General features: G+C 34.2%; 1 protein-coding gene across 1 annotated transcript in view; it reads right to left on the bottom strand.

The window, feature by feature from the left end:
- Positions 1 to 302: 302 nt before the first annotated feature.
- NCKAP1 (NCK associated protein 1) overlaps positions 303 to 21,729 on the bottom strand; it is a 99,612-nt gene continuing 78,185 nt past the window's right edge. The window contains exons 24-31 of the mRNA XM_040643154.1: positions 16,828 to 16,921; positions 10,059 to 10,141; positions 9,575 to 9,655; positions 5,291 to 5,384; positions 3,359 to 3,475; positions 2,663 to 2,772; positions 2,216 to 2,305; positions 303 to 1,233 (exon numbers count right to left, since the gene is read on the bottom strand). Of these exons, the coding sequence (XP_040499088.1) occupies positions 1,117 to 1,233; positions 2,216 to 2,305; positions 2,663 to 2,772; positions 3,359 to 3,475; positions 5,291 to 5,384; positions 9,575 to 9,655; positions 10,059 to 10,141; positions 16,828 to 16,921 (786 nt within the window). The 3' untranslated portion in view covers positions 303 to 1,116. The remainder of the gene's footprint in view (positions 1,234 to 2,215; positions 2,306 to 2,662; positions 2,773 to 3,358; positions 3,476 to 5,290; positions 5,385 to 9,574; positions 9,656 to 10,058; positions 10,142 to 16,827; positions 16,922 to 21,729) is intronic.

Raw genomic sequence — 21,729 nt, 5'->3', positions numbered from 1 at the left:
AGTACTTCTGTCCATTTGGTCACATATACAACTACAAGCTGATGGAACGTGAGTTTCCTTTTAGTTCTTAATTCTTAAAAAAATGTTAGGTAATTTATTTTTCAATTTTATTTAAAATTTTCTTCCAGTGGAATGTTTTTCAAAATATTTAATCAAATTTTGTGACAGATGACCTGGTATCAAATGCTACACCTAAACATTCCTAAACTAAAGCTTATTTTAAATGAAATTGAAACTAAAATTTTCGTATTATTGAGTAAATTTCTAGAGATCCAAAATTAAGTAAAGAATTCAAAATGTGATACCGTCTAGTGTTTATTTTATGTTATGGCAGGTACACTTGAATTTCAAAAATTTAAAACATATAAAAAGTGGTTAGGGACTAACATTTGTATCAACAATTGATAAATGTCTAAGATTGTTTATTATACAGCAGGGTACAATGGTAGTGCTAATGCCAGTAGGGCACCGTGAAAGTTAGTCTAAAAATTATCACCAGGCTTTATACAAGCAACAACATATGCTGCTGTTTTAGAATTTCTGGACATAGTCTGCTTCTAATGCTAAGCAGTCCTTTAACATTTTTAATGTTATACAGTGTTACAGTATTTAGTTTGGCAAATGTTTCAAAATAAAGTAGAAATGTATTCATAACATCACAGAAATGCACATCCAGTTTTGTTTTCAATAAGAACCATAGGTACAGATCAGAACTCTTCCCTATATGAAATAATTTACACATAGATGAATGCTATAATATCACTATCTAAAATAATCACTAAATACAATTCTTTTTCAGAAATAAACAAGCAAAGGTTTTTTTTTCATTTTCAAATATCAAAAACATAGAGATAATGTATGCTTTTCAAACAATGATATTCTAAAATTATAGGAATAATTTTAGTGAATTCAGTGAACATGAAACCTAAGTCAACCAAGTATACTGTAGCACAACCATATTAAATGAAAGCAATGATCAGAAAACACAACCAACCGTATGAAAGAAATTTATAAGCCACAAAACTGTTTTTCAGGCCTTAAGGTAAAATAGTTCCACAGTTTACAGGTAAAACCAGAGCAACAAAAATGCGTGCTTGTCTTCAATAAGTAGATATTTTATGCAGAAGATGTAACACTTTGCTTGTAGACAGCATGGTATGCATTTCTCAGCAAGACATACGGAAAACAAGATTCCAAAAGATCCATTGTCAGGAATGGGGATTCCTGTACTATCTGAAAAGTAGCAAAAATGCATCACAGAATTGAAGTTATTTATAATGGGAACATTAACTCACAGCCACTAAATCATAATTTCTGTAGTGTTCTTATTAGAAATAGTTAGGAAATTATTTTCCTTTTACTTTAAAACCTGAAATATAAATGTACCAGTGTTTTGCTATCAAAATGTTTACAATCACCACTTTTCAATTAAGTCTATTCATCATAGGAACAGATTGAGCACTTTCATTTGCCCTCAACTGTATACTAGACATATAAGAGAATATAAACATATTTAAAATATGGTCCATAACATCAAGTTTTAACTGGGTTCCCAAGACTAAGCCAAAAAGCCAAATCAAGCATAAGACCAACTGTAATTAAGTGGAAAGCCAAAGGAGTTCAAAAGGGATGAAAGATTAATGTGGGCCAGAATAATCAGGAAAGTCTATCTAGAAAAAGATTTTAGCTATGGGGTATGCCGAATCATAGGATAGATACAGATCTCTGCAGGAAAAGGAAATTACTCTAAGTGAGGGAAGAGCCACAGTGTAGAAACAAGCATAGCTGGTTCAGATAGTGAAGAGAAAAGAGCTGACTAGGCACAGAGAATCATAGGAAATTATTATTAGATGGGTGGAAGAGAGTCAAAATGTAGAAAATTCAGAAAACTGGAAGAGTTGAAACTGACACACTAGAAAAACAGAAGGTTTAAGTGCTTCCCAGCTGTTTGAAAAACTATTCATAAAAGAATATCCTATAGGAAATGCTAATCTTTTATTTTGTTGTTTTCTGATATGATTACCATATGGTAAGATGCAAGTAATGTTAGTCTTTCCAGCGATGTTTAGAAAGTGTATGGCTTGAGTGGACTGAACAGAAGGGATCAAAAAAGTACTTCAGCTCTAATTGTTATTTAATCACTAAATGCCAAGAAAAGACTATCAGGAATAACTGGAACTTCTTTCTTGTTAATAAAAAATAAAATGAGACTTACCATATCTAGCAGTAAATAAACAGATTCTCTATTTCTTGTTGTTGTTTTATCTGTCTCCTGGCCAATTTTCAGTAGACTGGATGATGCAAGCTTAAAAGAATATAGACATTTTAAGAAAGTTTTAATGAAATGTTCACGAGTTACTTATTTTCAGTATGCTTCAACATTTCAGTCATTCATTGCCTATATAATAAGATAATGGGCAAAATTCCAGGCAGTCCAAATATGAGCTTAGGAAAAAAGATCATCTTGCAGAGCCCTAGAAATGAGAGATTTCTAAGGGAAAAAATTCTAACCAGCTCCTTGATTTTAATGCCTGCCTTTACCTGGTCCTCCTTCCAGAGGAAAAAAAAAAAAAAAAGGAGAATTGGTTCTGTTAAATCTGATAGTTATCATTTTAATTTTCCTTATAAAACATCATGAGTTTTGCTATTTGATTATACGTACCGCCAGAAATTCTTTAAGACGGTCTTCAATGCTTCCTTTGTGAATTGTAAACAAAGCTGCAGCAATCTGGTTGATGGCCTTGGCCAAGCAATGTATGTTGTTGCAGTGCCCTGAGAAAGTGTAAATAGGGTTTGTGGTTTCTGCATGATCCCAAATTCAAGTAATACATAAATAGCAAGTCTTTAATCACTTCAAAATCTACATAGTGACATTTATATTAAGAGTTGAAAGACTGCCTGCCTTGCTCTCCTTTCATTTTTATGAGGACTAGTGCTTTTAAAAATATAATAGCAAAAAAGCAACAAATGATGACGTCTGTATTAAACAGGCAAATTTTCAAAAAAATCCCTAAGAGAAATCATACATCAATTTTATACTGTCTCTATTAAAAAAGAAGTTCTTAGCTGCTTTACAAACATTTTGTCATTCAATATTTAAAATAATCTTAAAAGTTGGACACTCCTTCACCATCCCCTGCCACACACATTCAGGCACCCAAAAGCTCACACGTACACGTTTCACGTATCAGGAAACCGGTGCTTTGAAAAAGAAAAATCAACTATTCAAGGTTATAAAGCTAGTAAGTGGCTAGTAAGTTAACCCATGTTCTATTATAAATGAACATTAATTACTTGAAAAGTATCTATTTTATCAAAACTCATGACTTTCATTGCAAAAGCAATTTTAAGCCATTACCTTCTATAGCAGGGCTATACTGAGACATCACGTTACTAGCCAATGTTGGCAAAGAAACTGCCACAAAGACCATAAGGAGGCAGGCAATTTTATATTCTTCTTCCGGACTTATGTTTTCTAAGGGAGAAAATTAAAAATAAAACTAAGGTATTTCTTCAAGATTAGTTAAGAGTTACCAATGTAAACCAGAAAATGTAAATTTCAATTTTTATATAAAGTATATCTGAGCTTCTACAGAACTAATCACAACTTTGTTACAAGTGATATAGAAGTAACATACATTTTTATTGGCTATTATCAACTACCCAAGCATATTTCAAGGACCTCTAAAAAAACAGTAAGGCAAAAAAATCTTTTTCAATTGTAAGATTATAGGGCAAAAAAAAAAATATTAGGATAAGTGGAATCCTAAAATGTCCTAACTAAAAACTGATGATAAATTATTATTTTATAAGAATATTCTGTATACTAGTTTAGAAAATTTATTACCTCATAAATTACTCTGTAAAATCAGCCAAAAAAAAAAATTCTTACATTTTTTTCTAAAACAGATATAAATGTGATTTGAAGTTTACTATTAGTATTTAAAAGATATAAATATGGAAAGTGGACTAGATTTCCAACCTCTCCATTTTAGAAGACAGAAGGAACCAGTCATAAATGAAAATAACTAGCACTGTCCTAAGTCTTTTAAGACATAATCCTTTCTAAAATATTTATTATAATGTGTACTAAAATTGTAGGTTACCTAGGCACTTGAATCTGGTACCTGGGAAATTCTAGTTATTCTATTCACCCCACCACATATATGTAAGAACTGAACATAAAAGCCAAAATATGTTTTAAAAATTTGGCTATGAAAAAAATATAGCTGCAGCCAAAGGAGTAATAGTGGCAATTACCCATGTGACTATAATGAACATATTGCATGAATGATGAAGCAAAAGGCAATGTTAAAAAACAAAACAAAACAAAACAAAAAAAACCCACAACTGATGAACCCAGGCAAACATGCTAGGGTACAAGGGGACAGGGATGGTCATTTTAGTATCAGAAAGAGATAAAATGTTATTTACTTTATAGACAAATCTAGAAATATCTAGAGCATTCTGGGTATTTCAAAGAGCTGGTTTTAAAATCTTTTAAATGTTTAATATGACACAATGATGCACTGACTCTACGATAAATAGCTCTAGTCCAGTAAAAATAGGACACCCTTTTCTAAATACCAATTTTGCTACCTACTGGACCATATCCATCAGTATACAAATTCTGTGACTCTCTCACCTGAAAAAAATCTTTCTCTTGATTTTATTCCTGCCTCTAGCTACTGTAATTTCATTTCTTTGTTCCTCTTTACAGTAAAACTCTTTGCGTTGTTTTATATTTATTATTTCCAATTCTTTTTATCCTATTCTCTCTTAACCCCCGTTACTCAGCCTTTTGCTCCAAAAATTCCACTGCCACTGCTCTTAGTAGCAATACCCATTAATTCTACAAAGTTGATCATTCCCTCTCCACTTTGCTGGAAGCTCCTCTTTCCTAGTTTTTCTTCTCCTTCATCCATCCTTCTTTCTCATTTCTTTTTTGGTAGTTCCTCTTCTTCTCTCTGAGTTCTTAAAGTTGAAAGTGTCCTAAGGCTCAGACCCTGATCCTCTTTCTTCTGCATCTTTGTTAACTAACCTTAGAAATTCCATCTAGTCCTATGGCTTAAATACTGTCTATCTGAGGACTACACTATAACATAAGCTCCAGAAGACAGGGACTTTTGTCCTCTTTGCATTGCTCTATTCCAACTACAAAAAAAAAAAAAAAAAAAAAAAAGCAAGTTTGACATTAAGTAGGCATTTGAATAAATAAGTACCACACCTGTATCTGTGTTGCCCTGGTAATTTTAACTAAGACTAATATATATTTACTAATGCATTTTACCTGATTTTTGTGAGGAGAGAGCTACCACCAAGGCAGGATCAATCTCACAAGGTAATCCAGCAGCTGATGATAACTCATACACATTCATTGCAACCTGATAGAATATATAAGAATTACAGAGTAAGAAATATTTTAGCAAATTTCTAAGAAATCTCACTCTAGTAAGAAAAGATATACTGTTTAAATTAGAATCTACCTATAAGAACACTAGAGAATTTCAAAACTTGGCTGAAACAGGAACCACAACACAACTAGCCTACAATGATAAATTGAGTTATTACTTCATGATGTGCTGCTTGTTAGAACTTCCTACTGTTAGGCCAAAGAAAATTAGTATATTCTCTGTGGCAAACGCCAATAAAATCATGCTAACGGTATTTTTCTTGGTAGCATGGATATAAAATATCAAACCAAAAGAGATGAATAAATGAACAAAAGTGAATCAAAATTGCTGAACTTATATTCACATTCATACTTATTTAATGAAAAATGTGGTTGTTCAATGACTCATCATATCATAGCTATAAATATGGTAAGTTACTTATAATAGACTTTTTTTTAAAGCAAGCTCTATGCCCAAACATGGGCCTTGAACTCACCATCCAGATATCAAGAGTTGCATGCCCTACTGACTGAGCCATCCAGGTGCCCCATAATAGATTTTTAAGGAATACAGTTTTAAAGCCTGATAATGGAATTTCTAATGACTAAAATAATTCTTCCTGGTATCACATTTAGAGTTCAAGTATTTATGATATTCTGACTGCTCAATACTTCAGTTAAAAACCACCTATGTAGCTGGTTATCTCTGATATTGCTACCAAAAAAAACTCAGTACAAAATATGAAGTAAAACTGTATCTTAAAATAAATGGTAACTGCCATGGTTTAAGTCCTAGAAAAACATTTTTTGGGGGTGGGGCACCTAGGTGGCTCAGTCGGTTAAGTGTCCTACTCTTGATTTTGGCTCAGGTCATGATCTCAGGGTCGTGAGATCAAGCCTCACAGTCAGCACCAAGTCTGCTTGAGATTCTCTCCCTCTCCCTTTGCCCCTTCCTCTGCCCATGCATGCACTCAATCTTTAAAAAAAAGAGGAAAAACATCTTTAAGTGACCCATTACTCCACACACAAAAATTAACTCAAAATGGATCATAAACCTAAACATTAAGAGCTAAAATTATAAAATTCTTAGAAGGAAATGTAGGTATAAATCTTTATGACTTGGGTAAGGCAATGGTTTCTTAGATAGGGCACCAAAAGGAGAGGCAACCAAAGAAAAAATAATAGTCCACAAACTGGACTTCATCAAAACTAAAAATTTTTGTGCCACAGAGGACATTATTACGAAAATGAAAAAACCACCCACAAAATTAGAGAGATTTGCAAATTACGTATCTGTTAATGGACTTGTATCCAGAATATATAATGAACACTTACAACTCAAAATTTAAAAGGCAAACAATCCAAGCAAAAAAATGAGCAGAGGATATGAATAGAAATTTTTCCAAAGAAGATACACAAATAGTCAATAAGCACATGAAAAGGTATTCAGCATTCATTTCAGGAAAATGTATAACAAAACAGTGAGATACCATTTCATACATACTAGCATGGCTATAATTAAGAAGACAACAACAAATATCGACAGGATATGGAAAAACTGAAACCTTCATTCATTGCTGCTGGGAATGCAAAATGGTATAACTACTTCAAAAACAATCTGGCAGTTTCTCAAAAGGTTAAACATAGAGTTTCCATATGACCCAGCAATTCGACTCCTGGCATATACTGAAGAGAAAGGAAAGCATATGTCCACACAAAAAGTTCTATATGGATATCCACCATAACGTTATTTATAATAGCCAAAAAGTGAAAACCTAGATGTCCATCAACTGATGAAAGGATAAATAAAATGTGGTATATCCATGTAATGGAATACTATTCAGCAATAAAAAATGAAGTACTGATACATGCTACAACACGAATAAACCTTGAAAACATTATGCTAAGTAAAAGAAGCCAGTACCAAAAGCCTACATATTGTATGATTCATACTAAATGTCAAGAATAGGCAAACTTGGGGAGCCCATATAGCTCGCTGTGTTGGGTGCCTGAGTCTTGGTTTCAGCTCAGGTCGTGATCTACTGGGTTGTGGGATTGAGCCCCATGCAGGGCTCCATGCTCAGCAGGGAATCTGCTTGAGGATGCGCTCCCTCTGCCCCTCCCCCTACACGTTCGTGCATGCCCACCTTCTCTTAAACGAATAAATACACCCTAAAAAAAAAAAAGAAAAAAGCAAGAAAGAAAGAGAATAGGTAAAAAGAGACAGAAGGTAGATTAGTGGTTGCCTAGGGCTGGGGACTGAGAAGAATTCCAGAATAACCGCTAATGGGCACAAGGCTTCCAACTGGGATGATGACAATATTCTAAAATTGGGTGGGGTGATAGCTGCACAACTCTGTGACTACACTTAGATCCAGTGAATTGTATACTTCAAATGAGTACATTTCAAGATAACTGAATTATATCTCAAGAAAGCTATTAAAAAATATATATTTGGAGAACTGGTGGTTGCCAGAGCAGAGGGGGAATGGGCAAACAGGTGAAGGGAATTAAGAGGTACAAACTTCCAGATATAAAATAAGTCACATGAATGAAAAGTACAGCATAGTTAAAAACATTTTAAGTAGTACATTGTCTTATGTAGTACAACATTCTAGGAACTTTGTATGGTGACAGATGGTAGCTATACTTATCATGGTGAGCATTTCATAATGTGTATAAATGTTGAGTCACTATGTTGTACACCTGAAACTAGTATAATATTGTATGACAACTATACTTCAATTAAAAATAAATTAATTTTAAAAATACATGTTTGAGTTTTTAAAAAATATTAAAAAAATATTAAGTTCTGTTGAAAGTTTGCCAAAAACTAAACATAATTAAGTCGGGTGCTGAAACAACTGGATGGTTGCTCAGAATATTCTCATAATCCACACACCAGTGTATTTTCAAGGAATGATTCTTCTTTAATGTTCTCTTAACTCTTTTTTCTACAGTGTTTCCATTTAACAGTTTTGCACTAACCACACACGGTTTTCAATCATAAAATCACAGGACAATCATTAATCCCAAATGTTTACACTATGCAAAGCACTGTGGGAGACACAGAAATAAAGAAAACAAGGCCTTCAAAATGTTTACAATCTAGCATAAATTTAAGAGAAAAAACACAATTATAATACAAGGCAGACCACATTTAACCCCCCAATGGATAAACAAAAAGTTTTCTGATAATAATAAGGAAAAAAAAATACTTAATTGCCTGGGGATCAAGGAATGTTTCTTAGAATACGGCAATTGAATCAGACCTTAAAAGATAAGCAGGACTTCAAAAAGCAGAAAATAGAAAAGGGCAGGATTTTCAGGTACAATAAATGAGAGGATGAAACAGACAGATATGAGAATGCACATGGGAAGAACTAGTTACCTCATGAGATACATATGAAGAAAAGGGTAGAGTAAGAAAGAGAAGAGCATGGGAGAAGGACGGAACAAGCCATGGAAGATAAGCCTCAGAAAGTGAGTAGCATCAATCTGAGAAAAAGCTTGAGTGTCGTACAAAAGAGTTTAGACATAACTTTTTTCAGACAGTGCATTTCAAAACATGTGAAATAGCAAATAATCTTTCCAAGACACATGGAGGCTTAGAAAACATACATAAGAGGTCACTTACTGGATGTGTAACCACCAGTTAATTATAGCTGGGGTTAGATAAGTGAGTTGGATTTCATGATCAAAAAATTTTCAAAACAAAAATTGTAAACTCACATATGCCTACTAATGTTCTATCTTACATTTCTGAAAACAGGGTATTAAAGTTTTTTTACATTATACCCTATATTGACATTCTTTTACAAGACTTTTTAACATCAATTTAAAAAACTGATTGAATTTTACTTTACTTAAAACAAAACAACTCTTATTTCCCTGGCTTGTCTTTCCAATTCTGCTTATGACCAGGTATGAACAGCTATCAATGTAAGAATGATCGATACCAACCCATTTTACATTGCTATAGGTTATCAAGGAAGATGACCTTTCAAAATGCCTATGTAGCATTTTGGTGCTCTCAAAGATGTATTTTCAAAGGCAAGCATGCCAACTGATCACTCTAAACAGAAACTTTACAGTAGTTTAGAATTTATTAAATTTTATTTCATATGTTAACTCAAATATTTCATTTTAGAAACTGTAAAATCCAAAAAAAAGTTTTATTACCTTCATGTCAGTTTCCCTTGGAATATGATCCTTGAAATCTTCAATTGAACTTACAAGAAAAGGAATGTGGTAAGATAATACCTAGGCAGGACAACAAATAAAAATGTAGTTATTTTTAAATAGTGAACCCTAAGTTTAAACATTACCATTCAATTACTTCTAGTTTTCATAAAAATTATTTTACCTTTTCTATTTTCACAATTTTCTAAAGTACTAAGACTAGTACTTAGAAGGCCAAACTGAATATAGCCAAAATAGAAAATGCTGCAGTGAAGAGTAAAGTTGAAAAAGTAGTACAATATCCAGGCGAGCTACACCCCACCCCAATTTCAATGCCAAAATAAAAAATAAGTTTAAATAACTCTAATTTCTATATACTTGATTTTATATAACTATGAAAACTGGAGTTTTAAGAACTTTTAATTTCTGGGAAGTTAAACGGGATTATTTAACTATAGCATATGTACTTATAATGGTTTCTTACATCTCTAAGTGCTTCTTGTGCCAACGATCGGAAGGATAAAATTACACCAATTATTGTCATCCTCTTCAAGACACTGTCAACAGCTAAATTGGAAGACAAGAGAGGAGAAGAGTATGAATTCAATTCTTTCTTAACTTTGAAGAAAACTCTTAGTCATAAAATTCCCACGATCAAAAATATAACAGCAATTTGATTACAACAAATGATTAAAGAGGCAAAGGTACTGAAAGCTGACATTCAAAGTAAGGAAATTACAGTTTACTTTATATGGAGTACACACTACTCTTAGAACAGTTTAGATGGTTCACTAAAATCTTGAAATAATCACATAAGTAGCCACCTGTATAATCCTCTCAGAAATGGCAGAAGTAGGAGGAAGGAGAGAGAGACTAGAGGAGAAAGAAGAGTTGTCAAAGCAGACAGGAGTTAAATCCTCAAATGGTCCCAGAACCTGGGGATGCTAAACTCTTTAGCTGTTGAGGTCTGGAGAGTCAAGAAACAAAAAAACATGACTATTGAGATCACAAACAGTTTTGGCAAGACCAGGTTGCTGAAGACTATAAATGGATTTGATAATTTACATTTTGGTTAGGAAGCATATTCAGAAAATTATTACTATATATTCAATATTAAAATTTAGTTAACAAAATCAAGGGAGATTAGAATTGGAAGGATCAATACCTTCATATTTTAGAAAGCCAACAAACATTTACTGAACTACTCCTGATTACAGGCATAGTACTATGTAATAAGAACACAAATATAAACAGAATAATAATCTAGACCATAAGTAACAGTCTAAATGGACTGTCAAGAAAACTAAGAAAATATGACCCTATTTATATGAGACAAAAAGATACACAACTGACCCATGAACAACATGGGTTTGAACTGTGCAGGTCCACTTACACATGGATTTTGGGGGGGGGGGGAAATACAGTACTGTAAATGTATTTTTTCTTCCTTGTAATATTCTTAATAACATTTTTTCTCTTGCTTTATTCTAAGAATATAGTATATAATACATATAACATAAAAAGTATGTTAACTATTGTTCAGCAAGGCTTCCGTAAACAGCAGGCTACCAGCAGGTAAGTTTCTGGGGAGTCAAAAATTATATGCAGATTTTTGACTGCACAGGAAGTCAGCGTCCCTAAACCCCACATTGTTCAAGAGTCAACAGTATATACATACATACATACATTTGTATATATATAACACATTTCTAGAAAGATGTATAAAAAACCATTAACCATAGTTACCTTTGAGGGGTAGGAATGGAGAGAATTATTTCGACTTTCTACCTCCTGTGTGGTTTGCTTAAACCTTGACCATAGCATCTTTTATTAAAACATACTAACAGCAATAATATAAGCCAAAATGTGATAAGATTTAAAACAGTAGTGTTAACAAAATGAGGTAAGACACAAATATGCTATACCTTCCACATGAGCAGGAACCAGTCTAATCAACCAATCTTTTTATCTTTCTCTACACTTGGTGGAGTGCCTGAGACCCAGAAGACTAGAAGATGTTCAATGAAATGGTTATTCAAGAAATGAGACTATGTTACCATCCAGAAAAGGAGAGAAGAAAGAAAGGTGAAAGGAAATATTTCTCTGGGAAAATGTCATCCAAGTTGGTCATAAAGGAGAAGACAAAAGCATTCCAGGCCAGGGAACAAAACAAAAGGGAATCTAGAAAAAGGAATGGCAGAAAATAAGGTGAATAATCAGAAAATGTAGTGTGGTATAATCATATATCTTCCAAGGGATGATAACCAGAATTTAATCAAATAATTTTGCCAGAACTATATCCTACAACCTCCTCTTAAATATATATAACAATAATGACACAATAAAAGTTCTGAGAAACTTCATGGTAAGAATGTTGTTTAACTTATCATTAATGGATTATTTGCCATACCTTTTTAAGCACTGGCACCTCCTCTAATCCCCCATAATTTCTATTAACATCCTGCTATGGTCTGAATGTTTATGTCCCTACAAAATTCATGTATTAAAAACTTAAGCCCCGAAAGCTGGTATTAGGAGATGGGGCCTCAAGCCATGAGGGTGAAGTCTCATGAATTTGATTACTGACTTATAGAGGCTTCAGAGAGAACCCTAACCATTTCAGTCATGTGAAAATGTAATGACAAGTCTGCGACTCTGAAGAGGGCCCTCACCCAACCATGCCAGCACCATGATCTTGAACTTCCAGCCTCTAGAACAATGAGAAATAAATTTCTGTTGTTTATAAACTACCCAATCTGTGATATCTTGTTGTAGCAGCCCAAACAGACTAACACACATCCCAGGGAACTAACACTAGAGCAGAGACTATGTGGATCTCAGGCCAGGCAAGCAAAAAGTTATGGGGGGAAAAGAGGAGAAAACAATGGCTGGATATGAGGTTATCCAAATAATGGCTTTTGAATGACATGCTAAGGAGTTTTAGACTATCCTCTAATCAAGGAGGGCGTAGTTCAGGGTTTTTTAAATATAAAGAGTGATATGAAAAGAAATCTTTAGAAATATAACTCTAAATGTGGGAGAGGGGTTAGAAAGTGAATACTGAACACAGCAGGAAGCCAAGATTGTAGTTTACGAAATAATGACAGTCTTAAATGAGAACCATGGAATAAAAGGAATAGATTTAGGCATCACATTTAAGAGGTAGGATCTGCAGCAGGAGTTACAAGCTCAATATCTATAGCAGGTAACATAAAATAGTGAAGCAGACTAAGTGAAAGACAGCAGAGTGAGGGGGAAAAACTGTAGAAAAACATTTCTAAAGGAGGCAACTGCTACTTAGCTCCAGTCAATCACTGCCATGTGGCAAAATACTACCCAGGATTTGGGGGGAGGGAGAGCCAAACGTTTGGATATTTATGCAAAATCTTCCATTTTTAAAATAATGATCAAAAAACATTTTTTTTTTAATTTAATGGAGCATAGAGCCAAAAAAATTACGTCTTTGGGCCAAACATGACCCACCAATTTGCAAACTCTGATCTGAAGACACAGCTACTAGATATGGAATGTGATGACAGGAAAAGTCAGACAGCATACCCGTTTCCCTTTGAGAATCACTGGGTGAATGGCATGGGAGGTGATATAATGGTCAATAACAGAAGAATATCAGACTTTTTCTCCCCACCATTTATACTTCCCATCAGAGGAATATCCTATTCCAGAGATGCTGCAAAGTATCTGTGGATCATACAGCTGTAGATACCTAACCATGTTTCTCAAACTTCAGTGCAAATCAGAATCACCTGCTGGGCCCCAGCAAACTGATTTAAAAATGGACAGAACCCTAATAATTTACATTCTAACAAACTCCTATGTGGTGCTTTTGCTTGTTGCTTCTGGTCCACAGACCACACCCTGATCAAATTAGCACTTGGTATTAAATGCCGGGAGCTCCATCCAGAGACTGAAGGCTAGGGGATGAATATTTTAAAGATACACTGATAAGTAAGACTGGATACATTTTCCCAAAAGGATTATAAAAACAATGGCTTAGGGGCGCCTGGGTGGTGCAGTCCTTAAGCGTCTGCCTTCTGCTCAGGGCGTGATCCCAGCGTTTTGGGATCCAGCCCCACATCAGGCTCCTCTGCTGGAAGCCTGCTTCTCCCTCTCCCACTCCCCCTGCTTGTGTTCCCTCTCTCACTGACTCTCTCTCTCTCTCTCTCTCTCAAATAAATAAATAAATAAATAAATCTTTAAAAACAAAAAAAACCCCAATGGCTTAAAAAAGGTAAAAGTATTGGCAAATGAAGAGAATAAATTTCAATAAAAAGGAGAATAAAAGAGATAAACACTAACAGAGAAATCAAGTAGATTAAGAGGAAAGAGGACCAGATTTTGAAAGTGCGTAGTCACTAATGATCTCTTCCAGAAAGGTTTCAGAAGTAGTATGATAGCACAGAGGAGAATGCAACTGAAATCACCAAATTTTAAAGTCCAGAATGGATGACGAAGTAAAGTCAGGAAGAAAGATAAGAAAACTGATAAGAAAACTAAAGAGATATCAATGTTTCAATGAGCTAGAACAAAAAATTTAATAGGAGTGAAAGAGTGGGAAAGCTGGAAAACATGACTGATCTGAGAGTAGAGCTTCAAATTCAAGAACTTACCAGTGCAACAATTTTAGGTGATAATAACATTCAAAGTATTGCTAAAGTAAAGGTCTTTGGAGGCAACTTGTAGATTTGCAGACCGTGGCAAGGTCAGGGCAAAAGTGAATGGACTGAATTTTAAAAGGACGAATTACTATAGGAAAACTAGAAAATTAAGGTCTATAATAAGGGAGTCAATAAAGCAATAAACCTAGCCCCAAGAGACAAACTGTGAGAAAACAGGAAGAAACAGTATTAAATTTGCTCAAGTCACATAGCTAGAAAGTCCTAAAACTGAAAATTAATTCCAGATTACCTCCCAATTCAGAGCTACTTTTTTTTTTTTTAAAGATTTATTTATTTGAGAGAGAGCAAGCGAACATGAGCAGAAGGGACAGAGGGAGAGAAAATCTCAAGCAGACTCGGTGCTGAGCACGAAGCCTGACGCAGGGCTCCATCCCAAGGACTTTGAGATCATGATCTGAGCCGTAATCAAGACTCAGACGCTTAAATGACTGCACCATCTAGGTGCCTCAATTAGGGCTACTTTTGACAAATTATATGGCCTTTTAAGGGTATTAAAAAGAATATGGTAATTGACTATGAAAATCAAACTGCTACAAAAGTGTATCAACCTCTGGATATGGGGTGAAGGAGGCACAAAGATGGGGATCCAAGACAAAAGAGAGTGTTCTGAAAAGTATTTCAACGGAAAGAACTGCTTTCTCCAGTCCCCTAAGTAAGCCATTCTCAAGCAGATCTTTTCTTTTTCCAAATCACAAAAAAGAATTAATAAATTCTATTTAAAGGCAAATTTGATATATATGGGCCATTAAGGATTATAGATTTTATTTTGAAAATTTACAAATTATTTGGAATTTTAACAAATTCCATTTCGTTTCAATTCCACAAATAGGAGAGTTAAGTAACAATAAACAGGCACTGAACAATGCAGTGGATTAAATGCCTTTAACCAGATGATACAGTCAAAACATTATTTACTAGTAACAAGTTAAGTAGTTAGGCTGTTTGAGTGGTCAACTGAGTATTAAAAAATAGGAGAAACATGAAAAAAATAATTAAGAATAAAGAAAACAAGACCGATAAATGTAAGCATGTAATAAAACAATGAACAAAAGAGATCAGGTAAAAATTTAAAAAACAATTTCCTACTAAGTATTTATTCATACTCTACCTCCCTAGAATACTACCAAATCAGTATTTTCATTTTTATCATTTTAATTTCATTTTTTAAAGTACCGTACAGTAAACCTGACCTTCTTTCCTTCGGTATACAGCTCTAGGAAAAAATTTTAGTATGTGTAGATTGGCGTAACCACCATCGCCACTGTGGTGAACAGTTTCATCACTCCAAAAACTCCCTTGTTGCTTTCCCAGTTCTGGCAACAACTAATCTGTTCTATAAAGCAACCTATCATGTAGTTTAATTTTATAGTAATTTTTGTTAAATAAGTTTATATTTTTGAAGCTGGATAAGACAGCCTTATAAAGTGATTCCCTAAGTCATTTTACACTTTCAAAAATTTGATATAACTGCATAACATTTAAAAGAAAATTATCAAAGGGGAATATTATGTAAAATACGTACATTGCTTTAATTTTTTCAGTACTATTTTTTCTTTGGGAGAATAAACTCTTTGGTTTTCTCAAATGCAAAGAATATTTTATTGGTATTTCATTATTTTTTTAATGCTGGAAAGGCTAGAAAGGCTTTTAAATCAATAAGAAATATGACTTCAGAATAATCTGTAATTATATTTCAAGTACAAAAGCAAATGAAGATAAAATTAATTCAAGTGCACCTAAAATAGTTACCTGCTAAATATGCTTTCATAAATTTTTAAGATTCACTGTTATTTCACAGTATACCTCCCACAAAGAATCAATATCAAGAAGACATTAAAAACAATTTATTTTAAGTTGTAGGGCTCAGGTTTTCATACAATGACTACTAGATAGCAATAAAAAGGAAGAGATTACTGATTCACATAACATAGCTGGGTGAATCTCAAAAACATACTAAGTGAAAAAAGGCAGACACAAGAGTATATACTGTGTGATTCCATTTATGTGGAGTTCTAGAACAGGCAAATTTAATCTATAATGACAGAAATCAGATCATTTTTTGTCTGGTTTGGGGGATGTCGAGAAACCGACTACAAAGGGACGTGAGGGAACTTCCTGAGGTGATGGAAGTGCTCTATGTCTTGACTGTGGTAATGGTTACCTGGATATATGCATTTGCCAAACTCCACCAAATTGTTCACTTTACATGTGTAGATTTCATCATATGCAAACTATACCACAATAAGGTTGATTTTTAGAAAGTTACAGACTCAAAAATTAATTCTCCTTTAGTAAATTAATATAGACTTACTTGCATTAAATGAGTTTATGAACTAAATATTCATTAAATATTTGATACATGGTACTAAGACTACGGTAAAAAAAAAAAAGGGGGGGGGGAGTAGATAAGCCATATACTTAAAATATCCTTTGACTGCAAGTATTTTCTGCTCTTTTCATAAGCTAAGGAGTACTTATATTTATGTTTAAGCAACAGCTAAATACTGAGTATCAAGGTCTTCTTAATGCTTATAGAAAGTTTCATGAGTTACCCACATGATAATCTTTTAAAGAGTGCAGCCATCTGGTCTGGTTTGTCAAAGCTGGTCCTCATTTGTGTTAGCACATCAACATTCTCCACCACAAGTTTCTAAAAAAAAAAAAAGAAAGAAAGAAAGAAAGAAAAAAAAAATAAAGATCCTAGGTTAGGCATAGACCACCTTGTGTTAATGAGATAAGAGCATGCTTGGAAATCATAATCCAGCAAGTAGGAAATACAATTCATGAAATCCAGATGTTCTATGCTATATACTTTTGTTGTTGGTTTAATAAAAGAATCTTAAAATTATTTACATAGGATTAATGTTTTTCTTCAATTTGCAAATTCAAGAAGGGAGGATGGTTCAGGAAAAAGCAATAAAGATAAGCAGTAGGATAAAGGATTATCTTATGCTTAGGCACAGAATAGCATCAATAATAAAAAACAGACACTGAAGTGGATATAGAGAGCAATAAATTCCAATCAAAATAAAAAGAACTTGCTGATGTTAAAGCTAGCCAAAGACAGCCTACAGTTCATCACTGGATGTATACAATCAGAGGGAGAATAACTTCTGTACTACTTCCTATGTGTGTACTACTTCACAGGGATTATAATAGAGCAAGGTTTCCCACACAAATTATAAAATGGGAGTGTTAACTATCTACCTTCTCTTTCAGAGACCCCTGAAAAAAAGGAAGAGAAGGAAGAGATAAAAATAAGGGAAGGGAGTAAAGAATAGCTATTCAAGGAAAATATAACTCATTAAAGAACGTTTTTCTTAAAAGGCTCTTTGGAAAAGTAATTTAGTTTGAAATTAGAATGAAAACAAATATAATTAATTTGATTCTGGCAAAGATAATGTCTACATGTATGTGGAGAGCCTGGATGTAATATTTAAATATCCAGGGATAAAGCCTGGGTATATTGCAAAATACCTACAAATCTAAGCTTCATCCTTAGATATTTCATTTAGCAGGCCTGGTTGCAAAGATTTAACAGCAAGCATACTGTTAAAGTGCCATAAGGGTTTTGTAACAAACCAAAGGCTGATGATAACTGATTTAAGAAGGATGAAAACCTATACAGAAAATTTATAAAAATCAGTTTTCCTATACTAGTATGAATTTTGTTTAGGTTACTTGATATGACAGGCATACCTCAGAGATATTGCAGATTCAGTTCCAGACCACTGTAATAAAGCAAATACCGCAATAAAGCGAGTCAAATGAATTTTTTGGTTTCCCAGTGCATACAAAAAGTTATGTTGACACTATGCTCTAGTCTATAAATGTGCAACAGCAATATGTCTAAAAACTAATGCACGTACCTTAATTAAAAAATACTTTATTGCTAAAAATGCTAACCATCATCTGGGCTTTCAGTGAGTCGTAATCACTGATCACAAATCACTGTAACAAATATAATCATAATGAAAAAGCATGAAATATTGGGAGAATTACCAAAATGTGCCACAGCCATGAGCAAATACTACAAGAGAAATGGCACCAATGTGCTTGCTCGACACAGGGTTGGCCACAAACCTACAACTTGTAAAATTTGTAGTATATGCAAAGTGCAGTCAAGTGAGGTATTCTTATACTTCAGATTCTTTCTCTTTACGATCCCAATCAGATACACACTTCCACACTTCCAGTTGTAGCTGTTTGCTAAACTCAAGTTCTACATTCTCTGATTAAAATGCCTGCTTCTCCTGGGGCCAATTCAGTACCTGTCCCATGCTAAAACTTGATTCAATCAACACACGCTCAAATGTATGCTCAACCCTGACAGTGCTCCTGCACCTTGAACATATACTACCACATATATCACTGACTCAGACACCACTGAGTTTTAAATGCACCATTCCCTCATGTGCCATTACGAAAAAAAAAGAAAACTTTACAAGTAAGCTGACACAATGTTTCCAATCATATGACTTTAAGACACCTACAATTTCAGAAACATTAATACAGAATAACTGTGTTTTAGAATCAATAAATTATAGTATATGTTTAATGGTAAGGATACTATAATCACTTTTTAGCTCCCCGTACCAGGGAATTTACAAACAATCCCATTTACCTGATCTACACAAGAGAAGTGATATTCCAATTTTATAACTGAGGAAACGAAACTAAGGCTTGGAGAAATTAGGTAACTAGCCCAAAGTTATACAGATATTAAATAGTGGATTTTGGAATTTGAATTCAGATATGTCTGATTTTAAAATCCATGCTCTTAATCCCTAAAGAAATGGTTCTCCATTTTTAGAGTATTGGAACAATCTAGAGGACTTATTAATTAAAAAATACATTGCTGGGTCCCAGGGCCACAGGTTTTGATTCAGCAAATCTGAGGCAGAAGCAAAAACTGTGTATTGTTAACAAGTTCTGAGGTAATGCTGCTGCCGCTGATCTGAGGACCGTACTTTAAGAACCATTACCCTAAAGTATTTGTTTGCACATTATTGCTTAAAAAGTTAATGTCCCCACTTAAAAATTGTTTATATATTTAAATTTTTTTTCTTTTCTCCCTCAATTGCATCCTAAAACAGAGCTCTCTAAACATTTAAAGCCATTGATTAAATCACTGGCAAACGGACTATAAGCTGGAAGTAATACTAGTGAATACAAATCAGGTAAAACATATGAAGAGTACTAAAAATAAACTTGGTTTTCAGTTAATAAGAAAGTGTTAAATTCTTGGCACAATTATTTAAATTTCCTACTTCGTTTGGAAAAAAAAAAAAAAGTCTTCTATGAAGAACTAGAAGAACTGATCTGTAAAATGCCAAAAACGATTCTTTTGGCAGGATTAGAAGGAGACATTGACTCAATGGGCACACCACCAAATGAAACACCTCAAGAATTTTAGTAGGAAAGAAGACTGGCTGTTTTCTTCTCCAGAGAGCAATGAACACGTTCTAGCGTGAGTATGCATGCACAGTGCTGACTATGTCTGACACATGATTTATTCACGATCATTAAATATAAAGAAGTTCTCCTTTTTTTCTGACACACAAACTTACTCTTTGAAACAAAAAGGTCCCCAAGCTAAAACAGGAACTGAAACGTCATCTTTAAGATACAACGAAAATATGCAGCCACATATTTAGTTTATGTCGATTTAAATATAAAAAATAAAAAGAGAAAAATAAAAGCTAAGAAGTTACAGAAATGATCTTAAAAGTATTTTAATTCCCCCAAAACATTTTATGTACTAATTTCATGAAGTTCATTTATTGTTAGTAATTTCTACACCCAATGTGGGGCTCAAACTCACAACCCCGAGATCAAGAGCTGCACGCTCTTCCAAATGAACCAACCAGATGCCCCTTTATGCACAAAGACTAAAATGCAGGGCATCTGGTTGGCTCAGTTGGTAGAGCATGTGACTCTTAATCTCAGCGTCTTGAGTTCAAGCTCCACGGTGGGCATGGAGCCTATGTGAAAAAAAAAAAGAGAGAGACTAAAATGCTACTAGAGGCATCATCATATTCTAATGTGAAGAGTGTGAGTTACAGTCTCTTCAGAGGGATATTTGGCAATATTGGAAAACACTTAGATACCCGTATCTTTTGATCTACTTTCAGAAATTTTTCCTATGCTCAAGTAGGTTTGTAAACTATGTGGAAGTGCTGGTTAAATGTCGAGTATTTTACACATATGTCTAAAATTCTTCTTCCAGAAATCCACTAAAGTGAAAGGAAATGAATAAAAAAGAATAAACCTACAATAAAAAAGAAAACAATATAGGAAACAGGCAAGACCAAATGAGAGATGTCAACAAATTTCTAGAAGATGGAAACTGAAGCAAAGAATAAGTATAGGTGAGAAATGTGACGAGCAAATTCCTGCAGGGGAACTACAGTATAGAAGACAAGCTGATGCATGCTCTAGGATCCAGGCAGGGCGCAGAAGTTGTAGGCAGTGGCGTACAAAGAAAGACTTGAAGATGAAAACAAGAAGGTTATTACATGTCTGTATGGGGGGGTTGTTACACACCTCTCACCATCTTAAGAAGTGATGCCAACAAGGACAACTCTAAAATCAGGAGCAAAAGTTGGCAGGAGGGAGGCAGGGGGCAGAAAATGACCCAAGGCAGCCAGCCAGATGTATTAAACCTCCTACTTCCACACTCCAATGATCTCCAACAGACTTCCACTCTCTAGGGGGAGGTTACTATTTTTGAAAAATGATTGTAGGAATCATTTGAAACCTATGATGAAGATACCTTTCTCCAAAGAGTATTTCTTAGCTTCTGCCAAGCACTTTGGGGTATTACTAATCTAGGACCACTTTAATCCACGTTTAAGACTATAGGTTCCTTGGACAAAAAGAGCAACACCAAAAGAGCTAGATATCCTGGGGAGGGGCAAATCACTTCCAGTTCATAATTACCCTGAAGATATAACCCTTTGGGGGTATCTGTGTAAAGAGGGTAGAGAGGAATTTAAGCAGATTTCCCAATCTTCACTTTAGGCAGGCTTTGGATTTTACTACAGACCCTCCCCCCAACCCACAAGGCCACAAAACCTACATATTACTCTTACAAATGTTGCTTCTGGATCAGCAAATGTCCTTAGGTCAAAAGTGGCTTCCAGTACTAGGCTTATATCTCTGAGTTCCCACATTCTTCTTGATTTTGGCCTACCTTTTTAGCTTCTTTAAAAGCAGAATCTTTCTTTACCTCGCCAACTTTTTAAGTTGTCCTTAAGAGAAAAGATGGTCTAAATAACCTACCCTACCAATACTTGAAGCAAAAATCTAAATGTTATTTTGTTTCTATAATTTCATAAATTAGGTCATTCTAAGGAAACTTTATAGGACATTTAAAAATGCAAAACAATTAGAATCATCACTGACAGACTGAGTACTTTCGGAGATTTATCTCAATGAGATAGAATACTATACAAC

This window comes from Ursus maritimus, unplaced genomic scaffold, assembly GCF_017311325.1.
Source record: "Ursus maritimus isolate PB19 unplaced genomic scaffold, ASM1731132v1 scaffold_1, whole genome shotgun sequence".
Taxonomy (NCBI): domain Eukaryota; kingdom Metazoa; phylum Chordata; class Mammalia; order Carnivora; family Ursidae; genus Ursus; species Ursus maritimus.
The sequence above is the reverse complement of the archived record's forward strand: the minus strand, read 5'-3'. Positions and strand labels throughout refer to the sequence as shown.